The sequence below is a fragment of the Varanus komodoensis genome, unplaced genomic scaffold (assembly GCF_004798865.1).
Source record: "Varanus komodoensis strain SLA01 unplaced genomic scaffold, ASM479886v1 scaffold27, whole genome shotgun sequence".
Classification (NCBI taxonomy): Eukaryota; Metazoa; Chordata; class Lepidosauria; order Squamata; family Varanidae; genus Varanus; species Varanus komodoensis.
In genome coordinates, this window is record NW_025335701.1 from 9585618 (window position 1) to 9606696 (window position 21079).

General features: G+C 47.0%; 1 protein-coding gene across 4 annotated transcripts in view; it reads left to right on the top strand.

Annotated features, from left to right (window-relative positions):
- Positions 1–21079, top strand: part of NLRC5 (NLR family CARD domain containing 5) — a 77172-nt gene that overhangs the window by 6921 nt on the left and 49172 nt on the right. For all 4 annotated transcript variants that reach the window (XM_044433992.1, XM_044433994.1, XM_044433995.1 and 1 more), the window contains exons 3-14: positions 1231–1540; positions 3293–3343; positions 8420–8494; positions 9174–10923; positions 12295–12378; positions 14084–14167; positions 14271–14354; positions 15909–15998; positions 16234–16284; positions 16857–16919; positions 18655–18738; positions 18827–18910. In XM_044433992.1, coding sequence (XP_044289927.1) covers positions 1231–1540; positions 3293–3343; positions 8420–8494; positions 9174–10923; positions 12295–12378; positions 14084–14167; positions 14271–14354; positions 15909–15998; positions 16234–16284; positions 16857–16919; positions 18655–18738; positions 18827–18910 — 2810 coding nt within the window. The remainder of the gene's footprint in view (positions 1–1230; positions 1541–3292; positions 3344–8419; positions 8495–9173; positions 10924–12294; positions 12379–14083; positions 14168–14270; positions 14355–15908; positions 15999–16233; positions 16285–16856; positions 16920–18654; positions 18739–18826; positions 18911–21079) is intronic.

Sequence of the window (21079 nt, forward strand, 5' to 3'; positions counted from 1 at the left end):
TTATATTTTTAATTTATATTATAATTATTGTGAGCCGCCCCGAGGCTTCGGCGAATGAGGCGGCATAAAAATGTTTTAATAAATATATAAAATAAATAAAATTCACAGTATACTGCCAGTTGGGAAGGAAGGAAGGAAGATTATTCATTCAGAGAAAGAGGCACTTTCAGGTAGAAAAAAGATGCACACAAGTTAGAACCTTCTGTTCCAGAGCCGCATGTCTTCTGCTCACAATGACAAGCTGTTTTCAAGTGCAGCAGCTGTTAATTCACTGGATGTATTTTTAAACTGCCTAAACCAAAATGGCGATGCCAAGTCAGGCCATTGTTCTGCCAGAGCTTGGTCCTCTTATTTTCTCATTTTCCAATGGTGATTTTGAAATTCTGAGAATTTCTCCTGAACTTGGATGGAAAAGGCTGGTAAGGGAATGCGCACACACTTTGTGCTCCTTTCTTCAGAGGCACCTTTTTTGGCAAGCATTTTCCTAATAGAATGCATTTGTAAGCTTGATTTTCACAAATAGATCTTTTTTTTGTGAAATGCATATATTTTGATGCATTTTTTGATTGGAGAATCTCATGCAAAACTCCAAACATTTAAAGTGGTTTAAAGTGCAAGGGTTAAAGTGTATCTTTGTTTCAGTTTGGGTATTTGCACTCAAATGGAAACAGCACAATTTTCTTCCGTATCCCTAATTCCGTGCACTTCGGTGTTCAGCCATGCGGCCGCATGACCACGGAGACTGTCTGCGGACAAGCACTGGCTCCCTTGGCCAGGAAACGGAGATGAGCACCGCCCCCGAGAGTCAGGCATGAATGGACGTAACATCAAGGGGAAACCTTCACCTTTATCCCTAATTTATGGTTTTCTTAATGTCTGCTGTCCGCCAACAGCAGGTGATTGCTAATTGCAACGATGGCTTAAAAGCAGCTGTGTGCAGACTGGCCTTTCGGAGTTGGGAATGACATCCATCCCAAGCTGTTCACTTGGGGAACTTGGCACGGCACCTTCTTAGGAATTCGCATTTGCCTTTGGTCTTCCCAGCCTGGTGTTTTGGAGCTTAGCTCCCATTACCCTAACCAGCATAACCAGTGGCCAAGCACACTGGGAGTTATAGTCTCTAACATCTGAACAGCATTAGTTTGGGGAAAGCTGAGGTCGAGCAAAAGGACAAATATTTGATCAAGCCTGAGTTTGCAGACGTTGAATTTTGCCCGCTTTTCCTTCCAGATTCCATTTCAGATGTGTGATGAAAACCGCCAGAGAGACATCAGAAATGCGTGGCCGCAGCTGGTGGACTTCCTCAGTCACCATCCCGAATGGGTGCGCAGGAAAGCTGAGCAGCTCCTTCCAGAGGCAGACGTGGACTGGGATTCAGATGTGGCAGACCACAAGGAGAAGGTCTCGCGGGTCCTGGACCTGTTCCTGAGGGCAGCGGATGCTGACGGCCCCCTCTTCAAAGTGTTCATCGAAAGTGTCTGCATGGAGTGCAACCTGCCCCTGGAGCTGGAAATAGTGTTCATGAGTGTGTCAGGAGACGGTAAGAACACGGCAGCGGAGGATTCTGCACTGCACCAGGCAAGCTCAACGTGAGCCAACAGTGTGATGCAGCTCCAACATGGAGAATGCTGCCGCCTGAAGCATCCCTTCCAAACACATGAAGTCCTAGTTCCCCTTTACTCGGCACTGGTTGGGCCTCATCTGAAGTACTGTGTCTAGTTCTGAGCATCACAGTTTTATGAAAGATGCAGATGGGCTGGAAAGGGTCCAGAGGAGGGCAAGGAGGATAATTCAGGGACTGGAGGAAAAGCTCTATGAGGAAAGATTGAGAGAACTGGGCATGCTCAGCCCCAAGGCTGAGGGGAATATAGTAGCCCTCTACAAGTACGTGAAAGGCTGCCACAAAGGGGAAGGACAGGATCTCTTCTTGTTCATTCCAGAGTGCTGGACACAGAATAATGGACTTAAGTTAAAAGTAACCATGTTTAGGCTGAACACCAGGAAGAATTTCCTCACTGTCAGAGCAGTACGACGATGGAGCCTGTTTTCTGGGGAAGTGGGGGGCTCTCCCACACTGGGGACATCCCGAAAGAAACTGGGCAGCCACCGGAGTGGGAGGGTGTCATGTGGTGTCCTGCAACAGCCCCTTCTGGCCCCTTCCAACTCTACTATTCAATTTTATGAAACGTGTATTTTGCTGATCCTCAACATTTTGACCTCAAAGGGAGCCTGGGATATCCTGATCCGGTTTGCAACCACTGTGCACAGGTAGGGAAGGGTTAATCCTTCCCATCCAGCCTCTTCCCTCCCTCAAAAATCCATTCCTTGTATGTGTTCATGTGCGTGTGTATGTGTGATGGTGAACACTAAAAGAGCCCCCTTTGATGCCGTTAGTTCTAAATCATTTTAGATCAAAGTCTGCATTAGACTAGGGACAAGCAGCAACAATAATTTCATTTTTGTTGTCTAACCTTGGATTGCTTTCATTTTCTGCACTGATTTGATTTTTAGCCATTTGACTTGCATTTTCATTTGAATTGCATTTTTCAATTCATTTGAATTGCGTTTTTGTTTTGTTTTCTGTTTGCTAGCATTCCTTTTACTTTCTCTCGTGTTTTCACTGATATAACTGCGATGCCCGGCTAACCTTTTGCTTGCCTCTCACTTCCTTGTCCTCCATCTAAACAATGCAAAAGGGTCATAGAATCCTAGAATAGGAGAGTTGGAAGGGGCCCGGAAGGCCATCGAGTCCAACCTTCTGCTCACACCAAGAACCCCAAGTCACACCATCCCACTCAGCTGGCTGTCCAGTTCCTTTCTGAATGTCTCCAGGGCCTCCAGGCAGCCGGTCCCACTGCCGTATTGCTGTGACAGTGAGGAAACTTTTCCTGATGTCCAGCGTGAATCTGGGTTGTCGCAACTTGAGTTGATTATTCTGTGTCCTACACTCTGGAAGTTTCCAGTCTTCCCAAAAGAAATGAAGGGAGGGGGATGAATGAAAAACCCATTCCCTTGAATTCTTATTTATTGTCTTTAAAAGGTAAATGGGGATTATTCATTTCAGTTTCCACTAAATCCAGTGCACACTGCTAAACTAAGTAGGATGAAAAAATACTGGATCTGTTGATTTCACCCCTAGCAGAGAACAGAGGGGCTCTGGGAGGCATTTTGATCTAGAAAATGGATTGCAGGGAAACTGTGCTTCACCATCGCTTCCCAACAGTTTTCAAACCGCCACGGCTGCATTAAAGCAACACTTTGCGATGCCTGATGTGCTGATTTGTAATTCCAGGGCAAGAAGATTTTGGAGAAGCTGCAACTCAGCTCCGGACTCCCTCTGCAAGTAAGATCCTTCTCTGCGGGGAGTACTTGTGGGTTTGGATGGACAACCTTTCATGGTACTTCCGTTGCAGCATTCCTGGGCTGCTAGTTTATTATTGTTGGTTTTGTAAAAATTATGAACTACTCCAAGGGTATTTGCCGACTGGACAAGATAATACAATAGAAATATGATGTGATATAGAAGGATAAATTAGTCAAGGAGCACGCTTGAAAAAAATGCTTCCTCTCATCTTTCTCCACTTTAGAACACCAATTAAGGCGGGTTGTCTTTTTTTTTTTTTTTTTACACATTAGCACTTCTTGCAGAATTAACAGAACAGCAGTTTAAGGTCAGAAAACGACCATGTCATATGCTTGAGTGAACTTTAGTGCTATTCACTTAACTTAAAGCTACAGAGCAAACTGTAGCCTTGTAATGTCAGACTTGATTCTGTAACTGGGAAAAATGGGGAGGGGGGGTTAGAGCAAAACCTAAAAGATGCCGGTGATGATTTCACCTGATTCACAAGCTCCAATCACGCGGGGGACATGTGGGGACGGGTCAGGCCTGGTCGCCGAGCGGGGCGGGACTTGCCCACAGCCTCAGGGCAGCAGCGATAAGGGGTCCCTTCCTGCCATCGTGGATCTGAAGCGGGTGGGGGCTGGCCTAGCAAAGGAGGCGTCCGAGCTGCCTGATGTGGGGGCCAGGGCAGGTGGGGCCCCTGGAATGGGGGGCAGAAAGCAGCTGGTGCCACGGATGCCTAGGGGTTCCTTATGCCCGTGGCCATCCCTGTCCCGCAGGGATGCCCATGCTGTGTGCCCATGCTGCACTAGCTGAAGCTGCTGGGTTCCTTTCGAGGACGGCTTCAAAATGGCCAGGTGTGTCCAAGGCACCCTGGAGAGCTGGCCCTGTGCGATAACGAGAGCACCCAGGCAATCCAGGAACACATGGAAAAGCGGAGCAGGGGCAGAAAAGGAGGCTGTGCGTGTCCAGAGGGGGAAAGGGCAGCCCCGTGGATGACCCACCCTCCCGTCAAGGGACCTGCAAAGAACCAGAAGGCCTCTCCTCTCCTCTCCTCTCCTCCCCTGTCTGTGTGTCCCTGTGTCTTTCTCTCTGTCCCTCCCTCCCTCCCTTACATTCGTATGCTGCCCACACTTTCACAGCACCTCTGGGTGGCTCACAATCACAGGATAAAAACTGCAATATAAAAACCACAATAAAACCCATTACAACAATTAAAAATACAACACTAACACAACACAAACAAGGGTCCAGTGACATGCTTGGGGTTCATATCCCTAATTTTCTTTCCCCGAGGCCTTTGATGGCAGGCTTCAGGGAGATGCCAGCTCGAGGCAAGAGATGTTGCATCTCTCTGCTGCCCACAGGGGAGATGGCTGCAAGATCAGCGCTCCACTTGCAACATTTCCTACTCCTGGAGCAATTCTGGCACAGACCCCAGCAGATGAGGAAATGCTGGTCAACCTTCAGAATATCTCTCCAGTCACCCTTAAAGCAGAGGAAGCAATGGCAACCGCAGAAAGATGAGCTAATACTGCGAAATGAAGCCACGTTATTTTTGCTGTGGTAACGATGGAACCTGCAAGAAAATGGGCTTGTATCAGCCAGCCATGCCGTTCCTTGGGCGATGCCATTCCCCTGCTTTTCGGCCATCCCTTCGCCTCTAGCGATACTCGCCATTCAGTGAATCCTGGGGGTTCCCAGTCCCCTGTGAAGTGTTCTGGGCTATTCTGTCGTCTTGCCCCTTCGGGATTTCCCCCCCTTCAATAGCTGCCTGCCAAGATGCCCCCCTTCACTCTCAGCGGTGCCCTTTTGGATGCTGCGGGCACCGCGGGCACTGCGCAGCGATCCTGCTGAGACTGTGATTAGACAGGCTCGGCAAGATTCCCGTTTGAAATCCTGCACAGCCAGTGCTAGTCTGGGTGCTGGCCTAGAGGGGACGATGGGCTTAGTATGAGGCAGTTTTGCATTTTGCTACCAGATGTGTTGAGCCATCGCTCAATGGCGGAGCACAGAAACAGAGCGAGTCAGAAGGGGTCTCCCGGGCCATCTAGTCTGACCCCCGGCTCCAGCCGGCTCCACTCACGACATGCCCACCACGTGCATGTCCAGCCTATCCTTGAACACCCTCCCCGATGGGGCCTCAACCACCTCCCGTGGGAGCCCATTCCACACCCTCGGGGTCCTGACTGTCAGGAAGTGCTTCCTGGCATCCAAATGGAACCTGGGTTCCCTGAGCTTTGCTCCGTTGGAGCTCGTCCTGCCTTCCTCTGCAGGGGAGAACAGGTCTCTCCCCACCTCCTCTGACACCCCCTCACATACCTGTATGTTGCCAACAGATCCCCTCTGAGTCTCCTCCAGGCTGAAAAGGCCCAGTTCCCTCAGTCTCAGGGAGCCAAGGTTCCATTTAGATGCCAGGAAGCACTTCCTGACAGTTAGGACCCCGAGGGTGTGGAATGGGCTTCCACGGGAGGTGGCTGAGGCCCCATCAGTGCGGGTGTTCAAGGAGAGGCTGGACAGGCACGTGGTGGGCATGTTGTGAGCGGAGCCGGCTGGAGCCAGGGGTCAGACTAGATGGCTCGGGAGGACCCTTCTGACTCGCTCTGTTTCTATATTTCTATAAAAAAAACTCCTATTTTATCATCCAGGTTGTTGTGGACAATGTTACGAACAGGATTAATCCAATGTGAAAAAGGAGCATCCAAAACTAAAACAGGGCATAATAGCAGACAGACTGGTGGAAAATTGGACTTTATTTATGAAGCATTTTTATATTTCCCTTTTTTATTTTTTGACAATCCTTGCCAGTAAAAAAAAAGCATATAATCATCTTACAGCATGTATATCTTCTATATAACAATAGCTGTATTTACATATGCATTCCAAATCTATTCCACAAACCAATACCCACAATGTTAATACACACACACACACACACACACACACAGACAAACTTAACAAACAGCAGCTCAATATACTAGTGGGTTTCCTAGCATATTTATCTCAATATTTGATTCCATATTCAAGGTCAGTAAGGGGTGCCAAATCTTAATGAAATTATCTATTTTTATTTCACCTCTCAGGATTCTAGCCCATGTAGTCAATTTCTCCATTAGTGCCATTTCTCATATCCTTCCTAAATATCTTTGAAGGGAGAGCCCCTTTACAGCTTTCTAATTACGCACAATTTCTATCTTGCTACTCCCATGAGGATCTTCTCCAGCTCCTTATGTTTTAAATTCTCATTTCTCAGAGGGAGAATAATAGGAGAGTTTCATTACAAATTATTTTTTTGACATGTTAACCTTTCTAACCATTTAATTACCTCTTCCAGAATAATTCCACTTTTGGGCAGGATATCCACATGTGTTCAAGCAACCATTTTACCCAACAATTTCACCAACACATATCTGATATTTCCACATTTATTTTATGAGGTTTTGTAGGGAATAAATGCCATCTATGAACTGTCTTCAATACCATCTCCTTATGAGTTGTATAACTGAGTGTTCCATATTCCTGCCCACACTTTTTCTGGATTTTAATATTTAAATTCATTTCCCATATTGTTTTTGTTCCTATATAACTGGTATACTCATCTTTTACAATACTTGTATACAACATAAAGATAAAATCCTGTTTTTAATTATTAGTGTCTCCTGTACAATAATTTTCTATTACTGTCAATGTTCTAATAGGTCCCAAAGTTACATATAGCTTATTTGCAAAATCTTTTATTTGAATCCGTTGTAATCAATTACTTTTTATTTGACTAGTCCTTTCTTCTAATTGCCTAATTGAAATTGGTTTCCCATGTACAAATAAATCTCTAATTCTGTAGATACCTATTTCTTTCCAACCTTATTAATTGTGTATATTTTTCCTGAGATTTAAATTTAGGATGCTCCAAAAAAGGACATAATGGAGATATAGGTGGCACTAGGGTTTTCATATATTTATGCTATATTCATATAGTTTCCTTAATAAAAGGGTTTTGAATTTGTTCTTTATTCTTCAACAATTTAAGTATATAGAAATAAGAATGAATCTTATGCTCTTCTTCCATTTGAATCCAATCAGGAGTCTTGTTGATTTGTTTTAGCATTACTATTTGAGACATTTGGAAGCCTTCATAATATTTTATTAAATGTGGTATTGCCAATCCTCCTTCCATGGCAGCTGTATTTTTCACACTATTTATACATCTTAATTTTTTCCAGTTTCCTGAGATAAATTTTCCCTTTGTTTGGCCACAGTTTTAACGTATTCATTTCTGGTTGCAATGGTAGGTTTTTTTTTTAACAAAAACAAAATTTTGGCAGAATATGAACTTTAACCACCACAATTCTCCCTAATAATGATAATTTTAATTTATCCCATTGCTTAATTTTAGCTCTTATTTCATTATACATATATTTATAATTTCTATATGTCAGTTGATTTATACTTTTTCTTAGCCAAATTCCAAAATATCTAAAACTAGAATAGCACAAGTCTGAACTAGACATTGCTTTACTCTCTCTTTGCTCTGATATAGGGATATTTATGCATAAGTTAGATTTTGGTAATTAATTTTAATCCTATATGGCAATTTTACATTTCTAATAATTGTTTTAACAGTTCTATGCTTTTTGATGGGTCCTTCAAAAGCAAAAGCATATCATCTGCATAAAGGTTGATTTTATGCTGTTTATTCCTAATTATTATACCTATAATATTATCCTTAATCTTTATGCTTGGAGCTAATGGTTTGATGACGATTGCAAATATTAAGGGAGACAAGGGGTCTTCCTGTCTCGTTCCTCTATGTAACTCAGATATTTCTGATTCTAATCCATTAATGCTTTAGCAAATGCTCCTTCAAATAGCTTTTTTAGAGTTCTAATAAATCAAATAAATAAATACCGAGAAATGGTAGTTCTTTTCCCCTTTCACTTGAAAATACTACATACAAAAGAAAAACGAATTCAGCCAAACTGATGAAATTGTGTGTTTTGCTGTAGGAGTGATCAATCTGAACTGCTTTCTAGACTGTTCCCCTGATGTGTCTCCATATTGTCTTTTCCCACCCTCCAGGGCTCGAAAGACGCCGTCCATGGAGCAACTCTTCCACGAACATCAACTGCAAGCAATCAAAACAGCAGCGATTTGGCATGTAGCGCTTTATTTGTCGTGATTGAATTCTGCAAGCCTAGAAATGCGAGTTCGCTGCGGTGCATCAGGCAGTCTGGCCGCAGCTGTTTGCTTTGGGGTTCAGGAGGTGCCAGAAGCTTTTGCTTTGTAGTTTAGCTCTTCTAAGAATGAGCCTGGAGGGTAGGAATATTGCTGGATTTCAGCTTCAGCTCAGGTAAAGATGTGACCCCTGTTTAAAAAAAGAAAAAGCTGGCAAAACTACAGCTCCCATAATTCAATGGGAGGAGGCGTTACAGCAAAATGCATTTAATGTGGCTTTAAGTGCCTAGTGTAGGTAGATATGTAATCCTGTTTCCCCGGCCAGCAACCCTACGGGGTGGTAGAAACCGTGGCACCCTATTTCACAGAGTTGGGGACTGGAGGGGACACCCCAGATGGATCTGTGGCACCTTAGCCAGCCATGTTCCCTGGAGTGGCTGGTGCTCGGACGAGTGAGTGACTTACGGAGCAAGAACAAGGAAGGGGAAAGGGAGCTGTTGAACTCAAGGCAAACATTCCAGTGGATAAACTGTTTCTAAAGTGGAGAGCAGGGACTCCAGTATGAACGCGGTTCACACACGTGCATTAGCCAGAGCCCCCTGGGACCAGGGATGGGCACACGGCTTAGTCCCTTCTCTCCCGCCGTTGTTTCTCGCAGATTCGGCTGAAAGGTACCGGCAACTTGTCATCGCCTCCGTGCGTCAGAGATTTGGAGTGGACAGGCTTGTAGATGCAGCGGAAGTTAGAGGCGGACCATCAGCTTTCAGCCAAGCCTTTGTCAACCTTGTGATCTATCAGAGCAAAGCTTTCAAGATAAAGGGAAAGATGGACAAAGCCAAGGAGGACCCAAGGGCTCTTCACGATCCAGAGGAGCATGGCAGCACGACCATGAGATCGTCCGATCTCTTTGAAAGCGTCCACACGGGTACCACCAGGCTTATTTTCTTGCTGGGAAAACCTGGAATGGGGAAAACTAGACTCGTGCACAAAATTTGCCAAGAGTGGGCTGAAGGGGTTCTGCCCCAGTTCCAGTTCGTATTCTTCTTTGAGTTCAGACAGCTCAACCTGATCAAGAGGAAGCTTACGCTCTGCGAACTCTTGTTCGACTTCTTCCTCCAGCCAGATAATCACCCAGATGCAGTATTTGAGCACCTTCTAGAGAATGCCCAGAACATGCTGCTAATATTTGATGGGCTGGATGAGTTCGTAGAAAACATTCAGCACCCAACTTTGGGTCGAGCACCAATCCCCGATCTTCCTGAACCTGCCTCCATTTCTGAACTTTTTGCCGGACTTTGCCAAGGAAAAGTCTTGCCTGGCTGTACTGTGTTGGTCACAACTCGGCCAAAGATACTCCCTGAAGCTTTCTTCAAACCTGACACCCTTCAAGCGGAAATCTGGGGGTTTGACCGTGAGAAGGTCAAGGAATACGCTAGCAACTTTTTCCACCAGCATTCACAGAAAGAGCAGGCCCTCGCGTGCCTGACAAGCAATGCCAGACTCCTGAGCATGTGCCACGTCCCTGCCTTGTGCAACATCATCTGCATTTGCCTGGAATATCTGCTTCTCCAAAATGCAGGAAGTGTCCAGCTCCCTCAAACGGTTACTCAGTTTTACCTCAAAATGCTTCACACCTTCCTATGCAAACATCAGGGCTTGGGTGCTTCTGGAGAGGTGGATGTGAGCCAGCACCACGCGACGCTTGCTGGCCTCTGCGAGCTGGGCTTCAAAGGCCTGGAGGAGAAAAAGATGCTGTTTTATGCTGCTGAGGTCCCAGGGCACGTGAAGGACTTTGCTTGCCGGAACGGGCTCTTGCTGGCCTTCGAGGTAAAAACAAGCAACGGCCAGGCCCGAACTGGTTATACCTTCGCCCACTTCAGTCTGCAGGAGTTTTTCGCAGCGCTTTTCCTGTTGACAAGCCCGACAGTCGACAACCGCTCCCTGAAGCAGAGGTTCTTCCTGAGGTCCAAGTGGACTTTAAAGAAGGGAGCCAAGACGCCGTTCACAGAGAACTGCCACATCTTCCTGTCCGGCCTCGCATCCCAGGGCTGCCTGCGGTTCCTCAGCGCCCTAGCCCGACAGGGCGAGGCCTGGATACAGGCACGGCAAGCGCTGTTTGTGCAGATGCTGAAGAGGCTGGCAAGGGCACAGTTAACAGGGCCGAAAATTGCTGAGCTCTGCCATTGTGTGTACGAGACGCAAAGCCTTGACGTAGCCCAGCATGTTGCGAAGCAGTTAAATTTCAAGTATCACTTTAGAAACTTCCGGCTGATGCCGCTGGACATGATGACCTTGGCTTTCGTCATCAACAGCAACCCAGATTTGGTGTCCTTGCATTTTGCCGGATGCCCCATGGAGCTTGACTATTTGGAAGTCCTGGGCAGCTGCGAAAATATCAAGAGCTTAAGGTAGGAAACTTGCATCGGATTATCCATAGGTGTGGCTATCAATAGATACTTGGACTAGGAACGACGTAAGAATCAAAGGGTTGACCTGCTGCTTGGACACTGCAGGTTCAGAAGGTTGTAGGCAAATGGGAACGTCTCCAGAATAGGAATGGAAAGGCGTGTTTGGTCCCGTGCCAAAGCACCAACTTCGTTCTCCCCTATTTCTGCATCAGCTTGCAAATTTGAGGGTGGAAGGCAACACAGAAAAAGCCGTCCACGGTTTTGTGTGCATTTCTGCTCTTGGTTGCACCCGTGAATGTTTGCATGAGGACGTGGACTTCAAGAGTAGGCAAGCTTTTTGCAATGGGGGGCTAGATTAGCCTTTGGCGGATGAGGCCTTTCTGCCCCTAGCAATCCCGGTCAAGATCATTGGGCCGAGGGCAGGAGTGTGCGGGGGAAGAGTTAGCCTCTGCCAGCATTCACCTCCAGAGCCATTTCCGAGTTGCTTTTGTCAGCTGGGAAAGAGAGATCCTCATCAGGAATATCTGTTGGCAGTGGTGGGGCGAACTTAGAGGAGAACATGTGGGAAACGATTGAACGGGCCAGGCTGGATGGGGCCAGGCTTAACACGATGGATTTGATCACGTGGCGTCACGTCAAATGGACAGACCAACTGGGTAGCGCCAGAGATTCCTACTGATTTGCCCACAAGCTGCATGGGCTACCTTGAAGGCAGAGCCAGCATCTTTTGGCTGGGAGGCAGGAGAGGTATCCGTTTCAAGTCCACTTATCTTTAAACTGCATTCCCTAACAGCCAGTATTCTGACTTCACTGCCTTGTTCTGTTACTGATTTCTGCAATTCTCTTCTTTTGTATCGTAAAGCCAGCCTAGCTGACCAGCTTTACCATAATAAAGACTTCCATTAGAAACCTCTGGTCCTGCTTAGAAAGTGGGGGCGGAGGGGCATAATTCCCTGGTGGTACAAGCTATTTGACAAGGAAGCAAACTAAGTCAGAAGCTGGTGGGCTCTCCCCCATTAGCAAGTTTAAAGCAGAGTTTAAATGGCCCATAATCTGGGAGAATGTAGGGGTGGATTTCCTACAGTGGCAGGGGTTCGGAGTAGATTGCTTTCGAGGGTCCCTTCCAACTGTGTGGGTTGAATGTAAACTTTGTCGTGCTTAGAACTGGACCCACTGAAATCAATGCGAATCAAGTAAGTCTTTCCTTCCATGGATCTACCGTGAGAATGAAGAGATCTGGATCCAACACAGTATTAGAGGGAAATTCTTGTGCGGAAGTTCTTAGGGCAGTTAGCATAGAGGGATGGCTGATTTGCTGTGCAACCCCCATCATGCACCTGTGTGTATGTTTTAAATTTCCTTTATCCTCAGCTTTAGGAGCAGAAAGTATGGAAATGAGTTTGTTGCAGCCCTTTCTCCAAGCTTACCAAAGATCAAGTCCCTGGCAACATTTCAGTAAGCATTTTCCCTGCATTGCATGAGCTATTCTGATGTTATCTGGCTATCTTAGTATTGGGGGAGGGGGATGTTGGGGAGAGTTTGTGGAATGGTAGAAACTCCATGACAAAGGATGCATTAAAAAGCAGGAAAAGATCAACATGGCAAAAATGCAAGATTTCTGCAACCATCCGAGTTTGTGAGAGACCGATTGTTGCCTGTGCATTCAACTATGCGAAAGAGACCGTGACTGGGCCGTGCGGTTGTGCAGTTCCAAGTAAGGGCAGACACAGAGTGGTGCTGATGTTATTGCAAGCACTGCTTGTCTCCCGTGCAGCTTCTTCAGAACAATATTCCAAGTAATTAAAATGGAGGCAAAACAGTCCCAAGGGAATAGCATTTCTTCCCTCTCTGGATTAGGTGACCTTGAGGCTCTTGGAGGCTGTTCAGCTGGCGGGAGAGAAAGCAAAGCCCGTGTGCTCCAGGCTGGATCATCACCGCAGGCTGACGGGGAGCCAGTGGCAGTTCCTCTCTTTGCTGGGCGCTTCTGCCTGGCTCCCGCCTGGACATCGGCCTTTGCCCGCCCTGATGAAGTGCAGCGAAGGAGGGGGAAGGAGACTAGAGTGCCCTTTGGGAAGGGCATAAACCATCAGCCTCAGCCTCTCCCCTCCCACACCCCAGCATGCACCTTCTCCTGTTCTCTGCAGCCTTCACAAGGCCGCCAGCCTGGCTCATTCCAAGCCAGCTCTGGGGGCTGGTGGGGACAGGGTGGGAGCTCAGGCTTTGACATCCCACCTTGGAGGGGGCTCCAAATAATCCTATGCCCCCACCCCGGCATAGGATTGCACCGCAAGCCAGTCTCCAGATTAGCCCTTTGTAATCAACTATGCTTGCTTTCTAGTTGCGAAGTCGTGTTCGACCCATTGCGACCCCATGGACAACATTCCTCCAGGCCTTCCTGTCCTCCACCAGCCCCGAGTCCACTCAAGCTCACACCAACTGCTTCAGTGACTCCATCCAGCCACCTCATTCTCTGCCGTCCCCTCCTTCTTTTGCCATCTATTGTTCCCAGCATTAGGCTCTTCTCCAGGGAGTCCTTCCTTCTCAGTAGGTGGCCAAAGTATTGGAGTTTCTTCTTCACTATCTGGCCTTCTAAAGAGCAGTCAGGGTTGATCTCCTCTAGGACTGACCAGTTTGATCGCCTTGCGGTCCAAGGGACTCGCAGGAGTCTCCTCCAGCACCACAATCCAAAGGCCTCAATCCTTTGGTGCTCAGCCTTCCTTATGGTCCAGCTTTCACAGCCATACATTGCAACTGGGAAAACCATAGCCTTGACTATATGCACTTTTGTTGGCAGGGTGATGTCTCTGCTTTTTAGCATGCTATCTAGATTTGCCATAGCTTTCCTCCCCAGGAGCAAGTGTCTTTTAATTTCTTGGCTGCAGTCCCCATCTGCGGTGATCTTGAAGCCCAGGAAAATAAAATCTGTCACTACCTCCATTTCTTCCCATCTATTTACATTGCAACTGGGAAAACCAGAGCCTTGACTATGCGAACTTTTGTCAGCAGGGTGATGTCTCTACTATCGCATACCTAAACATGCTGAAATGTGTGAGTGCTAAGTGGTTACTTCTTAAATGTTTTTCCAGTCTGGTTGCTGCTTTTGGGTTCCAACATGAACTGGACTGTTCCTGTTTATAGCACTGTCATTTCTGTTTTGCAGCTTAGTGGGTGGAAACATCTCAGTTCTGGGGCTCGAAGAGCTGGTCCGAGCTCTCCCAAGCTGCCATCAGCTGGAAGACATCAGGTGAACTTTCTCTTTTCCATCAGGGAGGAGGGCAGCCCTGCTGTGGGTGCAATAAGCTCATTTCTTAATTAGGTGAGCACTCATCAACACGGCCTCCTTTTAGCTTGCAGGACAATAAACTGAAGGAGCAAGAAATGATCAAGATTACTGAAATATTTTCCACTGTAAAAAAGCTAAAGAAAATAGAGTAAGTAAAGCTGCCCCCCCCCCGCCTCCCGAAGAAGTACTAGCAAGAATGACTGGTGTGAAGAGCAGAACAGCAGGTGGCTGGCCAGACCTGGTTGAGAAAAGGGCACCCGCAGATACGCAGGGGCAGCTTCACACCGTCCGTGGCACTTTGTGGGCACGTGGCCCTCCCGTCTGGTTGTTAATGGGTCACAGCGGGTACATTAGTGGGACCTGAACGGCCACCTGAGCGAGAAGAAACTGGCCACCAAAATGTCTGGATTGCAACGGCGCATTTGCATGTGCCAATAGTGGCAGATTCTTTTTGGGAGAAGATGAGGGAGACGTTCCTTCCAGCACCGACATGTCCTGGCCTTGTGATCTGGACGAGTCAATTTCCACATGCGTTCCCTTCACGGCTGTGGGGTTAGGTGAATTGGTAGCAATCAGGAACATGGGGAAATGGAGAACATGCTCGTGCCTCAGCTATAAACCCAGGAGCATAAGCAGTGATGCATCGGATCAGTCAGAAGACTTGACCAGCCCATTGGTCCCTATGGGATGCCTGCAGGGTTCCTGCAGTGGCCGGCCAGATCGCTGTGGGGGCGTGAGGGCAGTGACCACCTCCCCCGCTTGTGCCCCCTCGGGTTGGGCTCTGATCCAGGAGGCAGCATATCGGCTGTCATGGACCAGTTGCCATGGGTAGACCCGCTGTCCATCATGCGCTTGCCCTAAAAGACCCTCCTCAGCTCTCCGTTAGGTCCGTACATTTTTCGGGGGGCAAGCGCCATTTCAGCAAAGCGAGGAATCGTTCTCCTGACCTGGCAAAAGTAATTCTCAGTTCACAGTCTTAGAACACAATGCAGTGGGGTTGGATAGAGGGGACAAGCGCTCCCCAGGGCCAGAGAGAGAGGTCCGGCCTCAGGGATGGGGGTCCCGAGTGGAACTCCGCACACACGCCTTCTCACAGCCACTCCAGACAGCACTCCAGAAATGCAGCTGGAGGAGGGCTTCCACCTCTGCACGCGGCCAGGTGAGGGGTTGGAGGGGCTCAGGGGTGTCCTTCCTGCCTGCCAGGTTTCTGGGCAGCACCGGACAGATGGCTGGCTCCAGACTGGACCCTCCCATCCCACATGCGCCTAATGCACATCTGATCCGCAGGAGGGAAACGAAGGGTGAGAGCGCTGCAGAGCCACCTGGATCTCAGTGTGTGAAGTTTGGGGCGCGTGTGTGTTGAGGGCAGGGCAGAGATGGCGACACGTGTGCGTCCTTCCCTAAAACGGCCTTGCTGTGGGATGTTGGGTCAGCGCTGAGCTGCTGCTGCATGGGTATTGGAGTGATGGACTGGGGAGGGTGGAGATCCAGGTTCTCACCCCCACTTGGCTGTGGAGCTCCGTGGGCGTCTTTGGGCCAGCCATTTCCTCTCAGCCTAACCTACCTCACAGGGTTGTTGTTTGGGTAAAACGGACTGGAGCAGGATTGTTGCTTTGGGCACCTTGTAAGAGGGAAAAAGGTAGGATATAAAAGGATGATGAGGATGATGATGATGAGGATGATGAATCTGTATTCCAAACAGTTTGAGCTACAATGAGATTTCCCCGCGGGTCATCCTTGCTTTCACCAGAGCGGCTGCCGTTTGTCCAGATGTCACTAAGCTTCATATAAGGTACTGGCTGGCTGGAGTCGCAACGGAGCAGTTGCCTCATCCTCTCTTTCCCTGTTAAAAAGCTTGGCTCGGCTCGGCTTTTTTCGATGCTGACGGCACATTCCTCTTTCTGGCCTGAGAAACGGCAGGTGTGGTTAGGGCCAGTTTCAGCAGAAACAGGATGAGTTTGAGCTGTTCTGTGTGGGGAGCCTGCCATGAATAGTCTTTGCTTCTTTCTTTCTTCGTTCGTTTGCAGGAGGAACACGTTAACCGTCTATTTCACCAGTCGCTCCGAAAAAGATCCAAGGTGAGAAATTGCCCTCGGATTACTCCCCATTAAGTCCCCATCAGGCATCATAATTAAATTTAGGGAATATTTCCAGGATGCAACATTTGCAGGATGCCCTGAGCGGAACATTTGGAGACCTGGTGAAAGGTGACAGGGATTTGGCCATGTGGGGCGTCCAGCTGGAGGGCAAAGAGAAGGTGCTTGAAACCCCCCCCCCTCAAAGGTGGCCTTTCTTTTGGGCGTGGGAATGCCTCGCGACTGCCAGAATCACATTCAGCCATCTTTTACCCCGTGAATTGAATCTGTATTTAGTCATACCTTCTCACGAAGACAAGCCTTCCCTCTGTGTGATCGTTTCTTTTGTGCATCACTTACAAATGTCTTTAATGGGAACAATTCACAAATATTGTTAAACTAGTAACTACAGTGACCATAATAGCAAAACGCACCACTGCTTGCAGCCATCTCGCTGCTCAGTTGGTCTACAACTAACTGATTTCAGTGAGTCTGTCTATTCCAGCCATGTGCGTGTTCGGTTCGGTTCTGTTCTGGTGTATTAAAAATTAGAAAAAATACTCTTTGGATTTCAGGTTAGAAGATGTGGGGAGTAAAGAAGAGGAATTTGTTCCCAGTGCCAGAACTTTAGTATTACGGTAAATATATATTAATCTTTATACATACTAACATACACTCACACACACACACACACACACACTATATATATATATTAAGAATTTCTCTATGTGCCTCCCTGAACCCTGAAATCATCAGCAGAGGTCCTTCTCAGAGACCCCCGTCCAAAGGAAGTCAGGAGGGTGGTCAGTATGGGAAAGGCCTCACTCTTTGTTCCTTCTAGCACCAGGTGAAAAGCTTTTAATTTCCCCAAAATTTCAAAAGTTAGAATTTTCTTTCCATTTTTACTGTATTTTACTACTGTACCTCTAGGTTGATTTAGCTGCAGGCTTAAAATAAAACAAAGAAACAAAAACCCCTCCTGCATTTGGAAATATACCAGAAGTTATAATGTGATAATAAATGGACCAAAAGTTATAATATACCCAAACTACTAGAAGGGGTAACTCATGCTAATATAAAGTTATCCTGCAGAAATTTGTGCCAGACATACAAGGCCCCCTTTTGCTCCACCCATGCAAAGGATGAAAGTTAGCTGAAATGGCTTGAGAGCTGGCTGGAGTTTGGGGTCCTCACATCCCTGTGGCGATACTCTTCCAGTCCCTGCCATGTCTGCATATGAGCACGCAGATTTCTGAGCTAGGTAGCACTTTGGCTGTCCTTTTCTCACCTTTCTCCTGGATCCTCGATTGTGCATGGAGCTGCATTTCTTTCACTGCAGATGAGTAAAGCTTTCTGATTACTCTGTTTCAGCTAGAAAGGATCAACACAGTCTATAGGTCTTTTTCGAAAGTATATATTAAACTGATGAGGGTGTTCAAAGATAGGTTGGATATGCACATGGTGGGCATGTCGTGAGTGGAGCCGGCTGGAGCCGGGGGTCAGACTAGATGGCCCTTCTGACTCGCTCTGTTTCTGTGTTACTTGGTGCAGAATTCCTTGAGGGTGGGCTACCTCTGGTTCCAGCCACATCAAGCATCTGAGATCCAGTTTTCCATCCCATGTTGGCATTAATATGACTTCAAAACCTTCCATATGTAGTTAGACTGCAGCTCCTCCATTCTGGCAGCAAAAAATTATCTGATTTATTTTGGTCTTTCCTTGTGAAAGCTGCTTTGTGCGTCCATGGAGATAAAAGTCAAGCTGATGATAAATCAGGCAGAACATTCAAAAATACCAGTGTTTGCTGCCTGCTTCTTGCCATGTGCCTTTGTATGCATTCCCACAAGCACATGCCCATACAGTGGCACCTTGGCGCACAAACTTAATCCGTTCGGGACTCTGGTTGTGACCCAAATTGGTCATAAACCAAGTCAAATTTCCCAATAAGGTTCAATGTAAATAAGGAGAATCTGTTCTGTTAATATTTTTTTTTAATCAGAAAAATGTGAAGCCAAGTGACAAAGAGCGACAAAGATTGCGGCCATCTCCCCGCCCCCGCAGCACGACTGCGACCGGGCCCGTGTTGCCTGCGTGAGCGCGACCACAATCGCAGCCAAAGACGGGCGCAATCGTGGGTGCGCTGGGGGGGGAGATGGGTGCAAGCGCAGGCGTGCTGCGGGGGAGACAGGAGTGATCATGGGCACAATCGCGGGCGCGCTTGTGGGGGGAGAACGGGCACGATCGCGATCATCACCTGATGTGGAGTTTGTGACCTGAGTAACACTTTTTCTTAAATTTTTGTTCACGACCCGATTTGGTCATGAACTGAAGCGTTTGTGAGCTGAGTTACCGCTGTACTTCTCATTTATACAGATTGCAGGACTGCAGATTAGACTTCCAACAGACAGAGAAGATGGCTGATATTCTCCTGAGAAGTCCCCACTTTTCCGAAATCGAGTGAGTACCCCCTTTCTCAGCAGTAGCCTGATATCAGAATGGGGCTTTTGGAGGAACTGCATTACTAATCTCGAAATGCTTGTGTCAGTTTGTCAGATAACCGCATTGGTGATGAAGGATGCAAGGAACTAATGAAGATGGTCCCCCAAATGCGCATTTCTGGGCCTTTGATGTACGTATTTCCTTCCTTGTTCGTTTTCTATCAAGGCTACATCCCCATCTGAGATTTTGCACCAATAAGTCTTAATCTCCAGTCAATGAATTCTGCAGATTGCCCATTTGTACAACCTGTTTGCCTTCTTAAACTTGCTCAATGCCTCACTTTTCTGAATTTGCAGATTGGGGCAATTTCTTTGGGGATTTCTCTTTCCTTATAGCAGTCAGTGCTGTAGAAGAAGGAAAAGGTGGTTCTTTGGCTGTTTGCCCCATGAAGCTGTTTTGCATGTTGGAATGGGGGAGAAATTAATTCATTTTACATTTGAATGCAAACTTACCTACGTTTCACTTTTGGATCAATACACAAAAACATAACTTTTGAAGCATGTAATGGCTTCCGCTATGCAGATCACCAACTTTAAAAATGCTTATATTGGAGAAAAGCACTTACGAAAAGGCATTTGTTGCAAATGGCCTAGAGAGTCTCAGCTATTAGTGGTATAAAGGTAAAAAGGTAAAGGTTTCCCCTTGACGTGAAGTCCAGTCGCGCCTGACTCTCGGGAGCGGTGCTCATCTCCGTTTCCTGGCCGAGGGAGCCAGCGTTTGTCTGCACACAGTCTCCGTGGTCATGTGGCCGCATGACTAAGCAGCGTTCCGTGCACTTTGGTGTTACCTGCCCCCCGAAGTGGCACCTTTTTATCTACTCGCATTTGCATGCTTTCGAACTGCAAGGTTGGCAGGAGCTGGGACGGAGCAACGGGAACTCACTCCGTTGTGCAGATTCGAACCGGTGACCTTTCGATCAACCAGCCCACCCAGCAGCACAGCGGTTTAAACCACTGCACCACCTGCAGTCCCAATTAGTGGTATAGAGAAGCTAAAAAGAAAAGCGTTTGTGGCAATAGCATTTTGTTAGGATGTTCCTAATATTTTATTAGGAAAATGGCTTGCCAAAATGTGTACAAACCTTTAGGCAAAATTGTGTATAAAAATGCTGTCATTTGAGGAAACATGTATACATTTTCATGAAAACTCAGAGAGAAAGAGAGGGAGAGGGAGAGAATATTTACAGTAGCATTTTTGTTTGTTATTATGTGTTGTTTATTGTTCTTATTGTAAGCCATCATGGGACGATTTCGGTGTAGGACAGGGTAAAATATTTTAAATAATTAAATAAAAATGTGGGTTTGGGATGAATTTAATTTAATATTGGAGAAATGAGAAACTGGGATGGATAGTTGCATCCATTCCTATTTCGATATAGCTGAGAATGTATTGTTGTGGCTAGACATGCCGGACCGGGATTCAGGAGGTTCTGGTTCCGGCCCCCACTCAGCCAGGGAGCTCACTGGGTGAGCCTGGACCCGTCACAGACCCTCAGCTCAACCTTCCTTACAGGGTTGTTGAGGATAAAGATTGAGAGGAGGAGGAGAATGATCTAAGCTACCTTGAGTTTCTTGAAAGGAAGATGGGCAAGATATAAATAAACAAATAAATTAAAAAACTGGACCTTTTGTCTGGTGGTCCCAATATAGTACAGCATCACTCTACTGGTGTGGCATAGTGGTTAGAGCATTCTAGGCTCCAGATTCTAGACCCCACTTGGCCATGAAGCTCACCGGGCATTGGAAATCCACCCTCCAGCCCTGCCTCTTCCAACAGATTAAGAAGTTTCCATCTGCAGTCCGCTTCATATTAAACTGATGGCTTTGGGGTATAAAGAGGATGCAGATGTCATTAAGCAAAGACACTGGTGAAGTTAGAATGCTTAACTAATAGAAGTTAGCTAAGAGGGAAAAGAGGCTTAATGCTAAGAAGTTGGCTCCAAAATCTATAGCTTTTCCCGTTTCCTGCTCAAAAGGAGTTAGCTCCACCCTCAGGTTGGTTGCTGTTGCTTGTGGACCACATGGCAGGAATGTCGGACATTGACGCTGGACTGGGTGGATCTGCCTCCCTCAAACTCCACCTGTTCAATGGAGTCCCTCACTGAACCAGACATGTCTGGTTCTCACCTACCTTGTGGGGTCATTGTGAGCAGCAGTAGGATTGTATAAACTGCTTTGGGTGCCTTCCAAGAGGAGAAAAGGAGGCATATAAATGTAAAACAAATAGTAATCAATGGATTAGCTCTTGCTTACATCTAAAACATGCAAGCAACGAGGAGCAGGAATGGGTGGGAGAAATG